Here is a 22486-nt window from a genome sequence, read left to right as displayed (position 1 = left end):
TTCATCTGTTAATTAGAAGTATGTCCAGCTGCAAGTACCCAAACATTCAACTTAATTGGCTTGAACAAATAGGAATGTTTATGTGAGAAAGATAAGAAGTCCAGGCGTGGGCTGTCTAGGGCTGGTGCAGATGTTCCATGACACATTCAGGGATGGATTTTCTATGCACCCAACCTTTGTAGGATTTTGTCTTCTTGGTTTACACTTCATAGTCCCACAATGGTGGGTGGACTTGCAGATATTCCCTTGCTTAAGGCATAAAGAAGAGGGAAAGGCAGCATGGGAAAGGGCTATCAATATTTCAGTTAAGCCTGTCCCTTTTCATCAGGTAAGCAAATGCTTTCCCATAAACCCGACCCAATTGACTTCTGTTCCTGTCAGGTAGACTGAATCGCCCAGCTTGGTCAATCCAGATTGGTGAATCCCGGGTCAAAGGGAATGAGATTAGCAGTGACTGGCTTTCACCAATTATGACTCATCCCAATGTGCTAGGAATGTTGTCTGTCTTCTCTGAAATACAAGGTCTCTATTCTCCCTGTTGAACCAAGATTCTATCCATAATAGGTGAAGGGGCGTAGGGTGAGCAACTAAGAGACTGAGTGAGCACCCTCCCATTTCTTTCCATGCTCTGGATGCATGTGTTATCCTGTTACCAAGTTTTTACATCGTTGCTTGTTTTCCTGAAGCACATGTCTTCAGAAACTCTCAGTGGCTTCCCACTGGCCTCATAATACCATCCATCTCCTGTCCCAGGCCACCGCCATGACAGGCACTAGCCTTCAGCCCAGTCTCAGGCCCATGGCTCTCCTGGACAGGCAGGCTGTCTGTGCTCTGCACCTCTGTCCATGCTGTTCACCCAGCCTGGAAACGCCCTCTAAATCCCCCCAAAAAACTCATCTTCTTCATTGTGCCAAGCACAGGGAGCCATTGCTTTCTCCTATTCTAATGGATTTGCTTGTGAACAATATTGGAGTACTGGTTCCAATCTGAGTAGAATTATGGTTCTTTTCGTGTTTACCCATCACAGTGGTGTAGGAAGTCAGTTTTAGTGTTTTCATGTTAATTTTGTTTATTCACTCAGCATATTTTTTATCTGGTATATTCCAGCTTGGGATGATGTTAAGACAAATCAACTATGAACCCCGCCCTCCAAAGCAGCCCTCGCAGAGACAGGGAAGGAGGTGGGGAGGTCAGGATGGCAGCTCACTGCTCAAGACACCCCTTTGACCCCACAATGACAGCGGAGGGCGGCGGTTGTGAAGAGAGCCTAATCCATTATGCTATTGTTTTCCTCATAGAGAAGAACTGAATAAAATGATTGGAGTCAATAGTAGAAGTATAAACCTGATTAGTGAGTTGTTTGGATTTTTTTAAACTCTTGTTGATGGCACATTGGTCTGATTCAGACACATATTTTATGCCAGTGTGACAGCTAGATTTGTGAGGCTGGAGAATAAAAACATAAATCTTTCAAAGCAAGGGAGTCTTGCAAGCATTCCAGTGCTGGAGGCTCAGAATTGTGCAGGGAAGCTCCATTGCAGATTTCCAAGGATGAGATAATGTCTCTGACATTGAGGTTCCCTTGAAAGGTGATCATTCCTGGGTGTGGACACATTACACAGTCTCAAGGTTGCATTTCTCTACAAGTCAGAACAATGATCACAATTTTTTGTGGCCTTACAAAGTTCACTTCTACATTCAAGTCCTATCTTTAAAACTAGTGATTATTAATCCTTATGGATTCTTTAGGAATTGTCCCCAACTTAGGATGGTTTGACTTACGATTTTTTAACTTTCCGATGCGTTTATTGGGATATTAAATACATTATCAACTTCTTATATCTTCACTTTATTATAAGTTTATCAGTACATAACCCTGTTGAAAACTGAGGAGCATATCTGTAGTCTTTATGTGAGTTAAAAGCAAGAAATGGCATGAAAAGAACAGTCTGTAACTCTTTTGGGATCATGAGCCCATGATTCTGACAACAGCTATACACCTGCTCTCATATTAAGAACCACTAAAGAATTCAGTACATCATTGATCAGTATATCATTTAAATGCACACAGGAGAAAACCTCAGTAGATCCTACACTCATTATTATTCCCAAAGATGTAAATTTTAGGAAAGACTCTTCTTCCATCTTTTCATATTGGGAGGAAATCATGAAAAGGTGCAGTTGAGCACTAACTGAGGAAATGTTTTGCTTCTGAACATACATCTATGCACATAATATATTTCAAAAGGCACCAGATGTTTTGACCTGAAAAGTTTTGAAGACACCCTGTTCCATTGTAAAGGGACAGTGTTGTGTGATGGAAGAATGGTGGCATTTGGATCAAAGTGGGTCTATGTGGGAATCATTACTCTGCCACTGGGCTTTAGTAAAATGGAACAAAGCCACTTTCCCTGTGGAGCTGTCTGAATGAGTGAGTTAACTCACTCATAAAGCACTTAGCACAGTCAGTGTTATCGTGGGCTCTCAGCAAGTCAGTACCATTTATTTTCCTCATTGAGACAGAGGATTGAGTCCCATGGGAAGAATCTCTTTTATTGTTTAACTCCATTCAAATAAATTTGAAAACCACGATAAAATGGGTAAATATCTAGGAAGATATAACGTGACAAAATTAAACCCTATAGAGATAAAAAGTTTAAACAGAGCAATTTCCATAGGAGAAAAAAATAGGAAAAGTTGTAAAAAAGCTACTCCTCCAAAGAAGCACCAGGAGCAAACTGATTCATAGTGGAAATTTACCAAACCTTCAAATATCAGATGACCCTAGTGCAGTTTAGGTTAATCCAGAGCACTGGAAAGAAAGCTAAACTTCCAGTTTGTTTTATGTATATAATACTGACTATAAATCCTAACAAAGATTGCACGTAAAAATAAAAACCATAAATCAATCCAGTTCGTTGATATTAATGTAAGAATTGTAAATGAAAATTAGCAAACTAGATCCAAAAGCACATAAAAAGAAGCACTAATGAATAATTAAAGGAGATTTATTCCACAACTATGAGTGAAGTTCAATATTAGGAAGTCCATTTATAGAGTGCATCATATTAATAGATTTTAAGAGAAAAATAGTATGAAAGTCAACATCCATCCATGACAAAACCACTCAATAGAAGAGGTTTATGGATACCTTTTAAAACGTGTATGTGTGTGTGTGTGTAGCCCAAAAGCCAATAGCCGGTATCTTACTCAATATGAAAACAACCAAAGCAAAGATGACCATTACCTCTAATAATATTTAATATTATATTGAATGCATTAATCAGTGCAATCAGGCAAGAGAAAAAAGAGACTGAAGAAATGAAAATTAAGAGTTAACAGAATCTATTTGCATTTGATGTGATTGTGTATCTAGAAACCAAACAAACAAAAAAAACTATGGAAAAATTATTGCAAACAGCAAGAATTTAGTAAAACAGCAGCAGATAATAAATTTACATGCAGAAATAAATAGCTTTGATTTTGATAGGATAAATTGAATGAGTAAGTGTGTGATATGCTATCATTCCTGATGTAGTTAAGAACTAGGATGGAGGAGTGGGGAGGAAGTTCATGTGTAAAAATAGGGATGAAGTTAAGTAAAAACTCTGAAGTCTTCAATTTGAATTGGAAATATTAGAATGAACTCAAGATATATTTTGCCTTAAAGCAAACATATTTCTTAGCTCTGCTCACCAAAAAGTCCTATAAAACAATGACTAACCCACTGGCAGTGGGTACACCAAGCACCCAACTTTTGGTCTTCAAAAACCATTCTTGCTAAAAACGACTCATGGTTCCTTGGAGAACTGTTGGGTTCCAGATCTGAAGCAGTAAGTGTACAAATGAAACTTCTTGTCACACCTGATAGAAAAGAAATGGTCAGTTACACCAGAGTCAAAGCAACTTGATTCAGGGCTCAGGAGCACTTGAAGGGGCTCTCACTGGCCAAAATGAGGACAATGAGAGCATCAATAAAGGTGATAACTGCATCTGTCTTGGCTGAATTGAAATGCGTCAAATACCTTCAAATCCATGAGTGCAAAATGGTATTTCGAAAAAATAAAAAAATGAATGGATTGCCATTGGAGGAAGCTTGCAAACCAACTCATCCAAGTAAAATGATGTATTGAAAAGTTATAAATAAAGTATTTATCTTGCTTTTTCTATTTGAAGTCTACTACAGGGTGACCAAATAGTAGATTAGTGGAAGTTTGCCCTGAGGTAAGTATTCCAGCTAACAAATGAAGAAGGAGTAGCAGAATTAGACAGTCCACATGTGCAACCCCTTGTGTGTTGCTGGGTCTGGGCCAGGGGCTGCCACCATCACCAGCAGAGACATCTGTCTGGACCTTCGGCACCACCTAACGAAAGAAGACAGCACCAAAATTTGCCCAAAATTGAACCTGAGTCTGACCAAGTCTTAAATCCAAGTGCTAATTTACAGGAAATACAGAGGGCAAAGGAACGCATGACATGGAACCATAGGAACAATCCGTAAAAGCCAGATAGCAGAAAACTCTACAAGAAAAATGATCAGGTTTTTCCACAAGCAGAAAGAAAAAAAATATGGAGGCAAAATCTACAGATTAAAAGGGACATACCAACCAATTGCAATGAGTATATCTTATTTGAATTCTGGTTCAAATGAACTGAAAAACTAAAAATATACAAATTTATAACATTTGAGATCATTGGAAATTTTCACACCATCTGGATATTAATTGCATTAAAGAATTAAACTGTTAATTTTTGAATGTGACAATGGTAATGTGGTTATATTTTAAAGAGTATTTTAGAGACATATTGAAATATTTCTGGATGACATAATATGTTTTCTAGGATTTGTTTCAAAATAATATGGGAGGGAGGAGTGGTTGGAGACATTGAATAAACCAGGTTGGCCAAGAGTTGATGATTCTACCTGAGTGACAGGTACACTGGTGTTAATTATCCTCTTCTGTCTACACTTAAGCATATTTAAATTTTTTATTGGAAAAGAATTTTTAAAATATTAATATATACCATGGCTTAATTCTGTGCTTTCCTTGTCAGCCTAAAAATCTAAGCTTACGAGTATAGCAATCAGGGCATTAAGATGCCATTTACAAATTTTAACCTCTCACTTTCCCATGGTAGTTAAACCATCTGGGGTCCACCTGTGCACTGAGAGCTGCACTGGGCCCAGCCGTGGCCCCGAGATTAAAAGGTGTGCCTCACTCCACCCAGAGCACCTGCTGGACAATGGAAGGGCACAGTGCCCACTGTAAGCCTCCTCCAAGCCCCAGGTCCAAGTGGTAGGTTCTGGCGCTGCCTGCCACTGCCACTGGAGCTTCCCCCAGTTGCCAGGAAGGCACAACACTGGGCATTTGAGAGTATCGGCTTCATCAAGGGAGAGACTAAGGGTGGCGTGGCCCTGCAGCAGTGCAAAATGATTTTCATGCAGGCCCATCTGTCACTGTCAGGCCAGGCCTGTCTCCTATTCCTCAGTAAGAAGCCCCTCCCCTCCTCATCCAGGGCTTTTAGGTTGAATTTCCTGTAGAAATTGCTTTGTCACAACCAGAATTACTCTCAGACCCATCTTCATCTCTAGCTTGTGTTGTGGGAGTTAAATACAGTAATACATGTGATCCAGCTTTGAAAGTGATAACGTGCTCTATGCACATGAATGCTCTGCAGAGCCAAACTTCCCAGGACTCTTGCCTCCCACACTGGAGGGCACTGGGCTCTCTTCATTTTCCTCTGAACCATGAAAATGCCCTGGAAGATGTCTTTCATAATGTGACATCCACAGAAACCTGTGTCCCCAAGTTCACCACACTTGCCTGAGGTCACAACGGCAGTTGGCAAGGGATGGACCAAAGCCGACTCCAAGAAAGAGAAATGTTGACATCTGAGTCCTATGTCCTGTTCATTTCACCGATGGAGCCCATATGTCTGTGAGCCCCTCCCAGGGTGGGCTTCACACCAGGCAGGACGAGATTAAAGCATGCCTGACCCTCTTTTATATGTTATCATTCACACTAGGGATGCATGAGCCAGGGCAGCAGGCAAGGATGGCTAAGATGGCAGGGGCGGCATTAGGTTTAAGCTATATATCTTGAAGTGGAGATGCACAGTGGGCTTTTCCTACATAAAACTTTCATTTTAAGCCCACCCTTCAATTGCTATCTGCATGAAAGACAAGATACAGAGGACACGGGAGCACAAATCTTCACCCCCACACTGGTGAAAGCTTGTCAAGTTCACAGCACGGCAACCTGGTGTAAGTACAAAGCTGCCGAGACTGCATCATTCACAGCAGCCAAGAGACGGACCAACCTGAGCATCAAAAGATGGATGGGTGGATCAAGAAAATGGGGTCTGTACTGAAATATTATTCAGCCTTAGAAAGGAAGGAGATTTAGACACGTGCTGCTGTTGCATGGACCCTGAGGACATCATGCTGAGTGGAATAAGCCAGTCACAAAAGGACAAATACTGTGTGATTCCACTTACACGAGGTCCCTAGAGCCATCAAAATCATAGAGACAGAAAGTAGAATGTGGGTGCCAGGGGCTGGGGGAGGGGAGATTGGGGAGTTAGTGTTCAATGGGTACAGAGTTTCAAATTGGGGAAGACGAAAAAGCTCTGGAGATGGATGGCCATGGTGGTCACACAACAGTGTAAATGTGCTTAATGCCACTGAACCACACACTTAAAAATGGTTAAAATTGTAAATTTCATGATATATATATTTTACCACAATAGCTAAGATTCAATGTATTGATATGGTATTTACTTGTAAAGCTGCAAACAGCTCTGTAACTGTGAAGTGATACTCACTTGAAATACAACCGCTTGCTAACATGAGGAAAGTTGAGACACCCCTGTAGGCCCCCTGCATGGGAGATGTGGCCAGCTGGCAGGCAGTGGAGTGGGGGGCCCAGGACGGCAGGGGACATGCCTTGGGCAATGGGCCCCGACCCAGTTGCAGTCTCCTGTGACAAGAAGCAAAGCCTTCAGCCTCAGTCTGAGGGTAAGGACAGTAACATGCTCTTGTTCTCTGATTCGTTCCCCAGGTGGCACTGACAAAAGGAGAAACTCTTCCGGCCGCGGCGCTGGTGCATGGAGAGAAGGAAGAAGGCAATTTCCTAATTGGTACCACATACATCAGGTCAAATAATGTTCTTATTTTCTAGCCACACCGACCCAAAATTACACCCAAGTAGGAGCTGTGTGTGCAAGATGGGATAATCACAGTGAATGTCCCCGAGGTTACAGACCTCACTGCCCGAGCCCCTGGGTCCTCATGATCTTGCACGTTAGATGTCCTGTGTCCTCCTTTCTTACAGAGGCACAGGAGGGCTCAGAGGGGTAAAGCACTGTGTCACAGACAGGTGGGGACAGAGCTGGGCTCAAATTAGCCCGGTGTGCCCAGCTCTAAAGCACGAGCAACTGCCGCAGAACCCACCCCACTGAGCAATCCCCATCCGTGGTTATCTCCAAAGAAGGAACAAAGGACAGTCATTAATAGCATAGGATTCAAACTCTCCCCACGGTGTGTAAAATTAATTACATGCTTGCTAGTAAAAAAATTTCTATCATCTATACTGGGGTCATCAAGCTTTTTCTGTAAAGGTCCAGAAAGTAAACCTTTCCTGTTGCGTGGGCTTTATGGTGTCTGTTTTAACTGCTCGACTCAGCCATGTGCAAAAACAGCCATAGACAATATGCATGGGCGTGGCTGTGTTTTAGTAAAACTTTACTTACAAAAACAGATGGTGGACACTACATGGCCCATGGGCCATAACTTGCCGACCCCTTATCTATACAAACAGAAGGCTGTTCTTGCAGTGTGTCAGCCATGACTGGATATTGCCAGGGGGCCCAGCACAGTTCACCAGTGTGAGTCACTCCAGCATATAGTTTTTCTCTAGAAATTGGCTGCTACAGTCAGCTGGCATCAAGCTGCTGGATGTCCAATATACCCCTCTGACTAGGATTTATTCTGCATAGGAAATCTGACTTCTTTAAGAAGGTTGTTGGATTGTTACTGTGAATATGACAACTCTTAGAGAGATGGCACATAGTTTAGTAGTCATCTTCAGCAAGTTTGGTATTTCAATCAACTATGGATTAATCTGGAATCTTCCCTGACAGCGGGTGAGGGGTGAGGGTTGAGGGGGTGGATGGTGCCTTGATAAAGGCATAATTGGGATATAGAGGGTAAGGCACATTCCATTGTGGAAGTGTTATATATCTGTACAACTCAGAAGAGGATTCGAAATCTGGTGACTCTAAGTGTACTCAGATGTTTGAATTTTTTTTTAATCGATTCATTTTTCCCCATTGGTTATTAAAATTGATAGAATATAAGGTGAGAAGCACTAGAATTGGTGGTGATCCCTTGCCTTAGTCTATGTGGGCTGCTATATCAAAAGACCATAGACTGGGTGGCTTATGAACAACAGGAATGTACTTCTCACAGTGCTGAAGGCTGGAAGTCCGAGATCAAGGCACCAGCAGAGTTGGTGTATGATGAGGGCCCATTTCCTGCTTCCTAGATGGCACCTTCTCACTGTGTCCTCACATGGCGGAAGGGAAGTCTCTGGGGGTCTTTTATGAGGACACTGATCCCATTTATGAGGTCTCCACCCTCAAGATCTAATCACCTCCCAAAGGCCCCACCTCCTAATACCATCACATGGGGGTTAGGTATCAACATGTGAATTTGGAGGGATACAAACATTCAGACCATAATACCCTTCTCTCACATGGCATGTAGAAAGGGATGATATTTTAGTTTGACTTTTATAATGTTTTGCATGAAGAATAAAGTAGTTGGCCCAAACCAGTTCAAAAATGTGTAACAGCAGGTGGGAGTGGTTCCTTCTGTCCACTGGATCACATCTGTTTCCATCGGTGGGTAAGATGACTTTCTCCTTCCTTCCTGCAGATGGATGGTTTCTAGCCTGCTTCCAAACCCCACCTCAGCTGAGTGTTGGGCAGCACTTCTACATGATCATATGACTCTTGATATGGACGCAGTCCTGTCAGACTTTGTTCGGTCCACGGGGGCAGAACCTGGTCTGGCCAGAGACCTGCTGGAAGGTAAGCCCGCCTCCTTGTCCCCCCACAGCATCCTCAGGGGCATAACCACCTTCCGGATAAGAAGACAAGATCTCTGTTCCCTGACAACAGTCATACTTGGATGGTATTTGGGCTCTTTCAAAAGTCACAGAAAGTGTTGGTGATGAAATTATTTTGGGCATGAAATAAATGGCCCAACTCTCTACAATGAAATTGCAGAAGGCACTAATTGGGCTTTGCCTTATGTTAAATCTGATAGGTATTGAGTAAAAATTGATCCATACTTGTTTTTTAAGAAAATATATTTAGTAGAGCAGAAATTATAAAACATTTAAGAAAATACTTTTATTGGAGACCTTAGTTTTATATCTCCATCTTAGCTGAGAGAAAAATATTGATACCTTAGGCCAAAGTTTCTGGTGAAAAAAAACCAGCAACTAGTTGGGAAGTAGTTGGGAATAATTCACAAGCAAGAAGGCAACATTCATCTTACTACTTTTCAAGTAGATGTCATTTGCTACATGAAAAAATGCACCCTGTCCGTATATATGATGCTTTTGGATATTTAGCTATAATCATAATGGAGTAAAAATTAAAGTTCCTTTCTCTAAAAATGGATTTACTTTACTTATGTATTTATTTATTTATTTTTGGTGGTTGTTGTACCAGGAGGAGAGGTGGGAAGAGCCAGTTACAACTTCTCAGGACAGTCAGATGTGTGGGAGGAGAGAATTTTCTAGTGATTACTCTTTGCTTCACATGTATAAACTGCAATGTGTGCAGTTACAAATACTTTGTCAAGCATTGTAAGTCACAGTGATTCTTTAAGACATTTAGGGAAGAATATGAATTATTGTACGTCTGTATAAGTGGAGATGACTGTTCGATCCTATTGAAAATTAAGAACCACCTCTTGGAGGATTAAGAGAATACGGCGATGGCAATGGCATAGCTTTTACATTTCCCTCATCCTCCCAGAATTTCAAACCAACTCAGGGTTTAGAATCAAATACGCTCAGAGAATTTTTTTTTTTGAGATGAAAACATACACCCATACTTTGAGTAGCCTTTTTTTGATCTTCTCAGTTGAGATGCGATATTCTCAACCCTGCACTGATAGATAATTTCCTATGAAAACTTCATTCCACACAGTATGACATCAAGTCTTGTTACACATTTTTTGGCTTCCTCCTTTTTAACAGAGTGAAGAGTATAAATCCAAGACCAAAATTTTTCTTTTCTTTCTTCCCTCCTTCCTTCCTTCCTTTCTTCCTTTCTCTCTTTCTTTCTTTTCTCTCTCCCTCTCTCTCCCTCTTTTTGTGATCTATGGGAATCAAAATGCAATTCTCACTTCCTGCTATTCATATTACCTAACGTCTCCCTGCCAGTTTCCACAGTTTTTGTTAATTTCAGTGGGCAGCAGTGTGAAGTAGGTTGGCAGTGAGATCTGAGTTTGAGTCCAGACTCAGCCACTTACCAGCAATGAGACAGAGGGCAAATTATTTTACTTCCCTTAACCTCAGATTTTTTTTCTATAAATTGAGCCTAACCTGCCTTACTAGGTGATTGTGAATATTAGAAGTTGTGACATAAAGTGCCTGGTGACGTACACAGCATGTAGCAGATGCTCAAAAAACCAGTAGATCATCATACTTGTGGTTGCTGTCATTGTAACTAGCACTGGCATTGATATTAGTTTCCAGACAGCCTAAGTAGAAAACGAGAGTTGTCATTTTTTTTTTGCTTAAATTTATCTTTCAAATTAAAAGACAGAAAAAATAACCCTTTCGTGTCCAGTTCTATGAATTTTAACACATATGTAGATTTATGTTACTGCTACCACTCTCAGGTCACAGAAGCCCTTCATCACTGCCCGATTCTCTGTCCTGCTGTCTTTTACGGTCAGACCCTTTTCCACTCCGTCCACTAGTAACTGCTACTCTATTTTCTATTGCTAGTTTTGTCTCTTTGCAAGAAAGTCACATAAATGGGGTCACATAGAGCCTCATCTTCTGAAATAGGTTCTTTTACTCAGCATAATTGTTTTGAGATTTATCCCATTTGTGTGTCAATAGTCTGTTCCTTTTCACTGCTGAGTAGTATTCCTTTCTGTAGCTGCATCACAGTTTTTTTGTCCATTCGTCTGTTGAAAGGCACTTCAATTATTTGCAATTTTTGGGAGCGATGATTAGAGATTCTGTGAACATTTAAGAACAGTGTTTTTGTGAACATAGTTTTAATTATTTTAGGGTAAATTCAAAGGGGCAGGGTCATTGGTTCATATGGCAAGTGTACGTTACTTTGTAAGAAACTGCCAACCTGTTTTCCAGAGTGCTGTCCCATTTTGCATTCCCACCAGCAATGTATGAGAGTTCCAGCTGCTCCGCATCCTGGCCAGCACTTGATATTTCTTTCCTTTTTTTTAATTTTAATTTTAGCCATTCTGATAGGTGTGTGATGGTATTTCTTAATGTTTTGATTTTTATTTTCCTAATATCTAATGATGTTGAAATTTTTATGTTATTATTTTCTATCCATGCATTCTCTTTGGTGAAATGTCTGTTCAAGCTTTTTGCCTGTTTCTAAACTGAGTTGTTCTCTTATACTTGAGTTTTGAGAGTTCTTTATATACTGAGTACAAATCCTTTCTCAGATATGCAATTTGTAGATATCTTCTCCCAATCTGTTCTTGACTTTTCATTCTCTTAACAGTGCCTTTTGCAGAGCAAATTTTAAATTTTGATACAGTCCAACTCATGTTTTTTTCTTTTATGGATCATGCTTTGGGTGGTTTGTCTTGTGAATTTTTGCAGAACTCCACGTCATGAAGATTTTCTCCTATGTGTGGTCTCTTCAAAGTTTTATACTTTTATGTTTTATGTTTAGATCCATTTAAGTTGATTTTTGTATAATGTGGGAGATTTTAGTTGAGGTTCATTTTTATGTATGTGGATATCCAATTGTTTCAAAATCTTTTGTTGAAAATATTATCATTCCTTCACTGGTTTTTGAATTGCCTTCACACATTTGACAGAAACCAACTGAGCATGTGTGTTGGAATCTACTTCTTGACGGTGGTTCTGTTCCATTGATCATATGTCTATTCTTTTGCCAATACTGCACCATATTTCTTTCCATAGCTTTGTAGTGAGTCTTAAAATCAGGCCATGTGATTCCTCTAAATTTATTCTCATTTTCAAAAGTGTTTGAACTATTCTATTTACTTTGCCTTTCCATAAGAATTTTAGGATTAGCTTACCTCTATCTATAAAAAGTCCTGCTGGGATTTTGATTGAAATTATGTTAAATCTATAAGTCAATCCTAACTATGTTGTGTCTTTTGATCCACAAAGCATAGCCATACTTTCCATGTATTTAGACCTTCTTTGAGTTCTTTTATCAACATTTTATAGTTTTAGCATAAAGATCCTATACATGTTTTTGTTAGATTTATATATCTAGGGTTTTTTTAAGCTATTGCATGTGGTATTTTTTTTTTAATTTCAGTTTCAATTATTCATTGCTAATATATGGAAGTATAATTGATTTTTGTGTCTTGGTCTTGTATCCTGCAATTTTGCTAAAGCCAAACTCAATTATTTGTTGTAGGAGGGCTGTGTGTGTGTGTGTGTGTGTGTGTGTGTGTGTGTGTGTGTGTGTGTGTATTCCTTGGGATTTTCTGCATAGATAATCATGTTGTCTCCAAATAGAGATAATTTTATTTCTTCCTTCCCATTCTGTATGACCTTTTATTTTTCTTAACTTATTTCACTGACTAGGACTTCCAGTAAAGTGTTGAATAGGAATGGTGGAAAAGAACATTCTAACCTTGTTCTTAATCTCAGGGGAAAGCATTCAGTTTCTTACCATTAAGCAGAGTGTTGGCTATAGGTTTTTGTAGATGCTCTTTATTAGGTGGAGGAAATTTCTCTCTATTCCAAGTTTGCTGAGAGTTTTATAATGGATAGATGTTGAATTTCTTAAATGTAGATCGAGTAGAGTTTTGCTTTACACCGTTAGAATACTAGATTGCATTGATTGCCATCTAGTCATACATCAGCCTTTCAGCCCTTTTTTTCAATGTTTCCCTGCTCCATGTCTCTCCTCTGAGACTCAGATGACATGAGGGTTAGAATTTTTGTTACTGTTTCACAGGTCCCTATGGTTCTGTTAATTTTCTTTTTCAACCTTTCTTCTATCTGTTGTTCAGATTACTTTCTATTGATCCATTTATAAGTTTACTAATTCTCTTTCATCTCCATTCTGTTATTGAACTCATCCAGTGAGTTTTTTATTTTAGTTATTGAATTTTCTCATTTCTAACATTTCCACTTGGTTCTTCTTTATATCTTCCATTTCTTTGCGAGACTTTCTATATTTTTCAAGAGTGTCCTCGCTTACTTGTTGGAAAATACTCGTGAAAACTACTTTAAAGTCTCTGTTAAATAATTTTAATATCTCTTTCATCCCAAAGCAGCTGCTGAGATTTTTCTGTTTTGTTTTTTTGTTTGTTTATTTGTTTGTTTGCTTTTTGTATTCTGAGTAAATTTGAATTATATCCTAGGCATTTTGAATATTGTGTTTTGAGACTCCAGTTGTTGTTAAAATCTTACAGTGAATATTGTTATTTTTGTTTTAGAAGATAATCTCCCCAGTTGTGTTCACACCACAAATTCCATGATCCCTAAGACCTCTGTGGATTATGATTTCAACAAAAAAAGTCTGAGAAGTGCCATTTGGCTCTGTCTCTCATGTGTGCCACCTGGTGCCTAGCCTGGGGCTCTGGCAGTAGCGTAGCCCATATTTCAATACTCAGAGTCTACGGCATATCTTTACCGTCAGATCCACGCTTGTAGAGCTCAAGGGTAAGCCCAGTAGTTCATGAGCAACGTTAAGGGGTTGCTCTCCCAAACTCCTTCCTCACTGTAACCTTCTCAATCGTTTCTGGAACCTGGGTTCCACCTTTACGGCCCTCCAGCCAGCTAGGGGAGGTGGGGGTTCATTTATTCCACTCTCTGGGGGGCTCGACTTGCCTGCACCATGTCAGAGCTAAGCTGCCAGAAGCCAGAGAGAGAGAAAAAAAGCCCTGGGCATGTCCCCCACCCTCTGGGGACCACAGGCCCTCTGACTGGGGAGGAAGTTTCCCTGTCCTGATGGTTTTAATTTCCCGCCATCCACCACTGGGGCCACAGAATTGTTTGAGGTCTAGGGCACAGGGAACTGAGAAAAAAAAATTCAGAAGAAAAAGAACGAAAGATAAATGAGGGATTTCCATACTTTCTGCGAACATCAGAGACCCCCTTTCCTGCTTCTCACAGCCACTGTGGGTTTGGGCTGCGCTGAGCTCACACTGGGGACGGCGGAGGGAAGAAGTGTCGGAGTCGCCAGCAGTTCTGTGTCACTGTCCACTGTGGGCTTCTTCCTCCACGCGCGTGCGGCTGCTTTCTGCCCTGCGCGCAGTGGCTGCTCCGCGCGCTCTGCCCGGGGGTCACGGCTGTGCTCGGCAGGAGAGGGAGCGGCGTCGCTTACTCACCTCATCCGGGGCTGGATCCTGCCTTCCGTGCTCACAAGCCACGGGACTACGGTTCCACATGTATGATGAGATCTTTAAGGCGTCAACATTGTTTAGTTTAAGATCTCTCTAAAAGCCAGTGTTTCAGAGAGTGGGAAATTTTCATTGTGAGGCCTCGGAAAGATGTGTGCTGGGAGGCTGTAAATAATGTAGGAATTGAGAGGGGGGATGTGTCAAGGGAAAGAAAATCTCAGTGATGGCAGCAGCTGGGTGCAAGGTAGGGTCCTCTCTGTAGTACTTTTGTAATTTCTTAGGAGTATTTTTTATTATTTATTTCAAAATGGAAAGTTTAAAAAAAAATAAAAACACCACAATAATGGGAATCCCGGTACAGCAGAGGGTGGCCTTTGAGAATAAAGAGCACAGAGGCTGGTGATGACTCTCCTAAAGAGGCAAGGGCAAAGACAGGGAGACACAGAGAACGTGAGCGCTGATCTGCCTCCACACGGAAGGGCAGCCTTGCCTGTTCTGCTTTCTTCATGCCCGCCCTTTGCACAGTCCCAAAGGGGTCCCTCCCAAACAAATTCGGGTCAGATGACTTCTTTTCCCAAAATCCTTCGATGCAGAATAAACTCCTCCAGCCGGTACTCACGTCCCTTCAGCATCTGGCCTGTTCCATCCCTTGCACGTCACTGCCTGCTGCATTCTTCCACCTCCCCTTTCCCCAGACACAGCAGCCACCTCTGTGCCCGTTGCCGGCACCTCCCACTCCCCTGCACACACTCGTCTCCCTGTTGAAATCGGCTTCTCCTCCAAGGTGCATCTCAAGCTCCTGGACAGCAGGAACCACACAGGGTTTTGTTTGCTGGTGTGTCCCTAATACCTGGCACATCTAGTCCCTCAACAGAGTGATCCAGCTGCTAGGGGTACAGCAATGAGCAACCAGACAACCCGAAGAAGAGGGAGTATTTGAGCAGTTAAGGCTATTGAGAAAACTAAATCAAGGGAGGAGGCAGAGGGTGTGAGTGTGTACTATGTTAAATCAGGGAAGGCCTTGCTAAAAAATGGGATCTGAGCAAATATTTGGGGAAGTGAGAAAGTGAGACATGGCTATCTGGGGGAAGAAGTTTCTAGGAAGAGGTAGGATTAACTGATCATTCTTTGCCATCCCTCAGAGCTCAGGATTTCCACTGTAACATGTATTAATATTTGGTTGTGCCTTATTTTATAATTAATCACATGCTTAGCAAGTGAGATCTGCTCAGTCTTGAGCACTGCCACCATTTCACCAGCATTCACTGCTCTGACTTTTTCTCACGTTTGTACGATTAGTGGACTGCCATGGGCAAGTCCCACACCCATGAATGGAAACAGAATGGGGGTCTGGTGACCGTGACTCCTAAGCAGGAGTTAATACACGTGAATAGGCAGTATGATGGCCTTGGCCAGGGCCGGGATTGTCTTGTTGGTGGGTCTAGAAATACTGAAATGAAACCATCATCTGGTCTTCCTACTGTCCTGTCCCCACTGGGGAGAGCTCTGCCATTAGACTAGACATAATAGAAATAAAATGGAAAAAAAAAAAAAAAACGATAAAACCTCTCCAGGATCAGATTTCTAAGACACCTCCTCTGGCCTGGCCCCATTCAATAAGACACATTCTCCCTTTAGAGAGATGTGTGTATTTAAATACCCTTAAAAACAAACAGACCCATTAAGGCCGTTTGTGGTGAGTTTCCTTTTGTCACACTGATCAATTAAGTAGATCTTATTTCCATCATTTCCTTTCTGTTGGGGAAGGTTGTAACCGCCAGGTTACCACTGGCCTGTTTTATTGGCTTTACTCAAAAGTCTGCCCCATCGTGGCTGTTTGAAATTAAACACTTCCTCTCTGGAAAGCCAACCACATACATCATAGTCTTTCTCAGTGTCTACAGGTGGGTAAAGCCTCCCTTTCCTGTCTCCCAGAACCCTAGCCCACTGAGTGGGCCACCCTGAGCGGGCACTCAGGAATGTGGACTACATTGAATCAAGGTGACTAGGGAAGGAACAAAGGAACAACAGGCCTAGCAGAAGGTCCTCTGATTCTGTGGCTCAGATTGAGTCATATGTGGTTAAACACCTTTTAATATTAAATAGTAGCTGTGCAAACTAAAATAGGTATAAACTATTTTCTATTTTAAATTGAAATATTTAAATAGGAGGCTGCTGCATATGAAGAACTCCCACTTGAGCAAAGCCTTCCTGTTGTCAGTCTGCAAGCACGCATGGAGCACTGAGTTGGGTGTGGAGAAAGCAGGAAGAAAGAAGAAAAGGGCCTGCCCCTCACGGTCCTTCCTGCCCAGGCAATTTATAGGCAGCTGTGCTCTGACAACCCAACATAAGTGACTGAGGCAAAGGTTCAATCACTGGAGGTTTATTAAGCCTAACTTTGAGGATGTGCCTGGGAAAAGCACAAACCACAGAAGCATCTGTGCCCTGTGCTCTCAAGAGGGATGTGGGAACTCGGTGTCTAGGGGGGAGGGCACACAAAGAAAAAGGAGTAGGGGTGGGCAGGGAGGCAAATGGTTACATTTGTGTGAGGATCTTACTAGTGCCCAGGAAATCTACATTTAGGTAAAATGAGATGAATGTTTGAAGAGAAAAAGGGAGTAAAGGAAGAATCAGTTATGCATACATCCCTGGTCAGGTGGGAGAATGTTTGATCTTGTCCTACCTCTGAACCTGGGAGAATAAACTAGTAATAACATTATTGTTGATTTGCCTCTGCCACTCAGAGTGTGCTGATGTGTGCTTGTGTGAGCAAGCTCTGTGCAGCCGGGAGAGAACCACGTGAGGGGATTAGGGAGAACAGTGCCTGGTGGTGACACAGAGCTGTACCCACCAGCCAAACTGGAAAAGCCCTGAATATGATATCCTTTTGGGTCTTGCCTCAGCAATGGCGAATAAGTAGCCCTAGAATAAAAACTTCTCTGATCAACTCTAACAAACCTTAACAGCAAGACCTAGAAGGATCAAACTGTTTCCAAGAAATGTAGCTACATTCCAGGACAAAGTGCAAGAATACTTGTAGAAATATAAACTTGGCCAGCACCAAACAATGTAAAATTCACAGTCTGAAACCCAATTAAAAGTTACCAGGAATTCACAGTAGCAGGAATGTATGACCCATCAGGAGGAGAAATTATTCAATCAAAGCTAAACTAGAACTGCTATAGATGTTAGAATCATCAGACAAGAACATTAAAAGTTATTATTGCCAGGAGTTAGCTACTCTCCCAGCAAAACAGGCCCCAAGGCAGGATCGTCACAAGAAATATGGAAATAATAGGATATAAGAAAGAAAGAATATAGATGGAGAAATGATTGAGACGGAGACAAAGTGCAGTTTAAATGATGGGAGAGTTAGGGGGTCTCCAGTATTCCTGTGAACTGTAAGACCACGAGTGAAGTCCCACATCAGTATTTATTGTTACAGCAAATAGTTGTCTTTTGTTAGAGAATTACGTGTACAGTTCACTTCTTGAGGTTTCCAGGAAACCTTACCTAATTCTGTCTACAAGAATAGACAGTTACAAAATTTTTCTAAGATAAGCATGTTAAGCCCTAAGTTAGAAACAGACCTAGCTGAACTCACAAATTAAAGATAAAATGTATAAAATGAGAACACTGAGTCTGTGTACTACCCTAATATACTTTTTTTTTAACACAGAGACATGTAGTCAGGAGTGAAGCAGGAATAGCCTTGAAGTCTAGGATAGTTCCAGGTGCACGTTATCTGCTGGGCAGGCATTTTAATCAGCTTCTCCGCCAAGGACCCAAACCGAGCTTCTGCCTTGCAAAAAAGCTCAAGGTGATGGCTGGCAGCAGAAAAGAAATGTTGCTTTGCAAACTTCCTCTGACAATGCCTCCCTTGTTGGAAGCAGCTTCTATTCTGTGAGCTAACATGTCCATCGATTCCTTCAAGGCAAAGCCCTGCAAAACTCCTGAAATCTTTTCACGTCCCTTAGCCTATTTCCCAACATATTATAACTATATTTTATGTATTCAGGAATTTTAATAAAGATATTGAAGATATTTTTAAAAGCCCAAATTGAACTTCCAGATATGAAAACTGCAATATCTGAGATGAAAGAGTAACTCAATGGGATTAACAGCAGATTGGATTTTAGAGAAAAAGAAAGATTAGTGCATATGAAGACAGGAATAGAAAATATCCAAAATTAAAAACAGAGAAAAAATAGAATTAAAGAAATTTTAAAAGCATCAGTGAAAGCCAGGTGCAGTGGTGCACACACAATCCCAGCTACACGGAAGGCTGAGGTGGGAGGATCACTTGAGCCTAGGAGTTCAAGGCCAGCCTGGGCTGCATAGCAAGACCCAATCTCTAAAAAAAATAAATTGGAAAAAAAAAAGCATCAGTGACCTGCAGAAAAATGCAAGCAAATGTTATTAGAGTCCCTGAAGGAGAGACATAACGGATAGGAAAAAAAAATATTCAAATAAACAAGTGCTACCTATGAGGAAATTTATATCACTAAACACTTTTATTAGAAAAGAAGTAAGGCCTCAAATCAATGACCTCAACTTTCACCTTGAAAATTAGAAAAAGAAGAGCAAATTAAACCCAAAGTAGACAGAAGAAATGGAATAATAAAGATCAGAACAGAAATCAATGAAATACAAATCAGAAAAATAATAAAGTCTGTGAAATCAAAAGTTTTTCTTTGAGATCAATAAAATTGATAAACCCCTAGCCAGATAATCAGAGAAAAAGAAGATGCAAATTTAATAACATCAAGAAAGAGATGACCTCAGTACATATTCTACAGACAATAAAAGGATTATAAGGGACTATTATGGGCAATTCTCTGCCAATAAATGCAACAACTTAAATGAAATCTGCAAAATCTTTGAAAAGTACAAACTGTGAAAGCCTGTGCAAGGAAAAATTAAGTGACCTGGATAGCTCTGTATTTAGTAAAGAAATTTAAGCTGTAGTTTACAACTTTCTCACAAAGAAAACTGCAAGCATACATCGCTTCATTGGTAAATTCTACCACACTTATAAAGAAAAAATTATACCAGTTCTTCCAGAAAATTGAAGAGGAATTATACTTCCCAGCTCATTCTGTGGGGCCAGCATTACCTTAATACGAAAACCAAGAAAGGCTGTAGACAACTATTCCTTATGAAGAACAATGTGAAAACTCTATACAAAATTTTCGCAAATTGAATTCTGACTTTTTCATGCTTGAATATTTAAGATGTAACTCTTCTAAGCAATATATAATTACAGTTTTTTTAAAAATCCAGTCTGATCATCTGTCTTTAATTAGAGTCTTTAGTTTACCTACATATGTTATAACTGATATACTTGGTTATAGATTGAACATCTCATTATTTGGTTTTTGTTTGACCTATCTGTTCATTGTTTCCTTTTTTTATCTTTCTTGCCTTATTTTGTATAAATCAAAAATTTCATTGATTTTCTCCTCTTTTAGCTTCTTACCTACACATTCTTTTAATATTCTTTTAGTAATTATTATAGAGGTTATAACATACTTCCTTGACCATGTTTCCCTTAAATTAGTACTTTGGACAATTCAAGAAACTTAGTGCTTTTAAACTCCCATTCATCCCCTCCTGCCTTTCATGCTAATGTTGTCCCATGATTTGACTCTATTTCAAATTCTGTAGAGCAGTGTTATTTTCTACAGGGTCAATACCCATTTAAATATATAAAATTTCCATTGCTCTTTATTCTTTCCTGCATCTCTAAGCTTCAATCTGGGATCATTTCCTTCTACTTAAAGAACACTCTTCAGTGTTTTCTTTAGTGTGGTCACCTGGTGATAAATGTCTGGAAATATTTTATTTTCCCTTCCCTTTTGAAGCTAATTTTGTAAGGTACAGGAATCTAGCCTGGCCGTATTGTTACAGCACTCTGAATATATTACATTTTCTTCTGGCCTTCATTATTTCCATTGAAATGTCAGCCGTCTATCTTATTGCTCACCTGAATGTATGTCTTTTGTTCTCTTCTTGTTTCTAAAATACTTTCCTTTAGCTTAGGTTTTCAGCAGTTTTATTATAATGTGCCCACTTGTGTTTTTCTTGTATTTATCATCCTTGGGGTTCATACCACTTCTGAATCTGTGGCTTGATATCTTTCATTAGCTTTAGAAAATTCTCAATCATTATCTTTTTAAATATTCTTTCTGTCCCATCATCTCTGTTCTTTCTTTCTGGAACTTAATTACAGATGATCCCTGAGTTACAATGGTTCAACTTATCGTTTTTTTTACTTTATGATGGGTTTATCAGGGTATTAAATGCATTTTCCACTTATAACATTTTTTACTTACAATGGATTTATGGGGACATAACCCCATTGAAGGCTAAAGAGCATCTGTACACATGTGTTGGATCTTATGCTGCTTTCCTGTGCTTATGCTTATGGCCTTCTGCTTATATCTCATTCCCTACCTCCTGCTGTGTGTGCCTGTGTGTCTATATGTCTGTATGTCTGCTTCAGACTGAATATTTTCTTCTGACCTATCTTTTATTCTATTTATTCTCTTTTCATGGGTTCCCAGTCAGCTCTTAAAACATATCCATTGAGTTCCTATTTTTAGTTAGTCTATTTCTCATTTCTATGGTTTCCACTTGACTTACTTTTATATTTCCCAGTTTCTGCCAAAATTCTTTAACTTCTACATATTAGATATAATTAATTTTAAGTTAAGTTTTGCATCACTCAATGATGGGGATACATTCTGAGAAATGCATATTTAGGTAATTTTGTCATTGTGTAAACTTCACAGAGTGTACTTACACAAACGTAGATGGTATAGCCTACCAACCACTAGGCTGTATGGTATAGCTTCTAGGCTACAAACCTGTACAGCATATTACTGTACTGAATACTGTAGGCAATTGTAACACAATGGTAAATATTTGTGTATCTAAACATAGCTAAACATAGAAAGGTAATGCTTTGCACTACAGAATATGACAGCTACGATGTCAGTAAATGATAGGAATTTTTCAACTCCATTATGATCTTATGGGACCACTGTGGCATACGTTGTTCATCATTGACCGAAACATCATTATACAGTGTATGATTGTATGTGTTTTATAACTCTATTGTCTAGATACCCTATTTTTTGTTTCTGTCTTCTGCTTTTATCTTATTTTTTATCTTGTCTTGATTTTTCATAATCCTAGCAATTTTAATTGGGTCTTAGATATTGTATATTAAAATTTTAAGATGTAATTTTAGGCTTTAGGTGATTTTATCTTTTTCCAGAGAAATTTAAGTTTGATTATTTCAGGAAGCTGGGGTGGGAGTGCTAGCAATACAAGACCACTTTAAGTCAACCAGGTATTTAAGTAATTTGAAGCTGAACTTAATTCTCTGCCGTGTCTCTTCTATTTTTAGTTCACTTTGACTCTTAGGGTATGGCCCTACAGGTTCCCAGCTGAAAGCCTGGGGTGGTGACCAAGGTCTGTTCTTTGATGATCCTGAATTCCAGTTTTTACCTGCCCAGGTCCATAAGACTTGTTGAGAGCTCTGCTCAGCATCTCAGCCTCTCAGCCACTGCTTTTGTCATTGGCAATGTCCCCAATGGAGAAAGTGGCTCCAAATGCTGGGTTCACCTCTCTTGTCTCCAGTCCTGCCCCAGATTTTATCCTTAAAGTTCCTCACTGCCTTTGTACTCTCTGATATCATCAAACAGATTTCTTTCTTATATTTTATCATATTTCCTAGTTACTCCAATGTCAGTATTGGCCTGAAACAACCTACTCCACCATTGCCAGAAGCAAAACTCCCAAGAGCAGTTTGACCTTGTTTACTGTGATTATCCCTGATAAACACTTCAATATTGGAATAAG

General features: G+C 40.1%; 1 protein-coding gene across 2 annotated transcripts in view; it reads left to right on the top strand.

Annotated features, from left to right (window-relative positions):
* The first annotated feature begins 7064 nt into the window (after positions 1-7064).
* OTUD7A (OTU deubiquitinase 7A) overlaps positions 7065-22486 on the top strand; it is a 91099-nt gene continuing 75677 nt past the window's right edge. The window contains exons 1-2 of one of the 2 annotated variants that reach the window (XM_045560412.1): positions 7065-7156; positions 8939-9093. In XM_045560412.1, the coding sequence (XP_045416368.1) occupies positions 8943-9093 (151 nt within the window). In that variant the 5' untranslated portion in view covers positions 7065-7156; positions 8939-8942. Of the gene's footprint in view, positions 7157-8891; positions 9094-22486 lie in introns of those variants that run through there. The other variant, XM_045560413.1, reaches the window with a different exon arrangement.

This window comes from Lemur catta, chromosome 9 (genome assembly GCF_020740605.2).
Source record: "Lemur catta isolate mLemCat1 chromosome 9, mLemCat1.pri, whole genome shotgun sequence".
Classification (NCBI taxonomy): Eukaryota; Metazoa; Chordata; class Mammalia; order Primates; family Lemuridae; genus Lemur; species Lemur catta.
The sequence above is the reverse complement of the archived record's forward strand: the minus strand, read 5'-3'. Positions and strand labels throughout refer to the sequence as shown.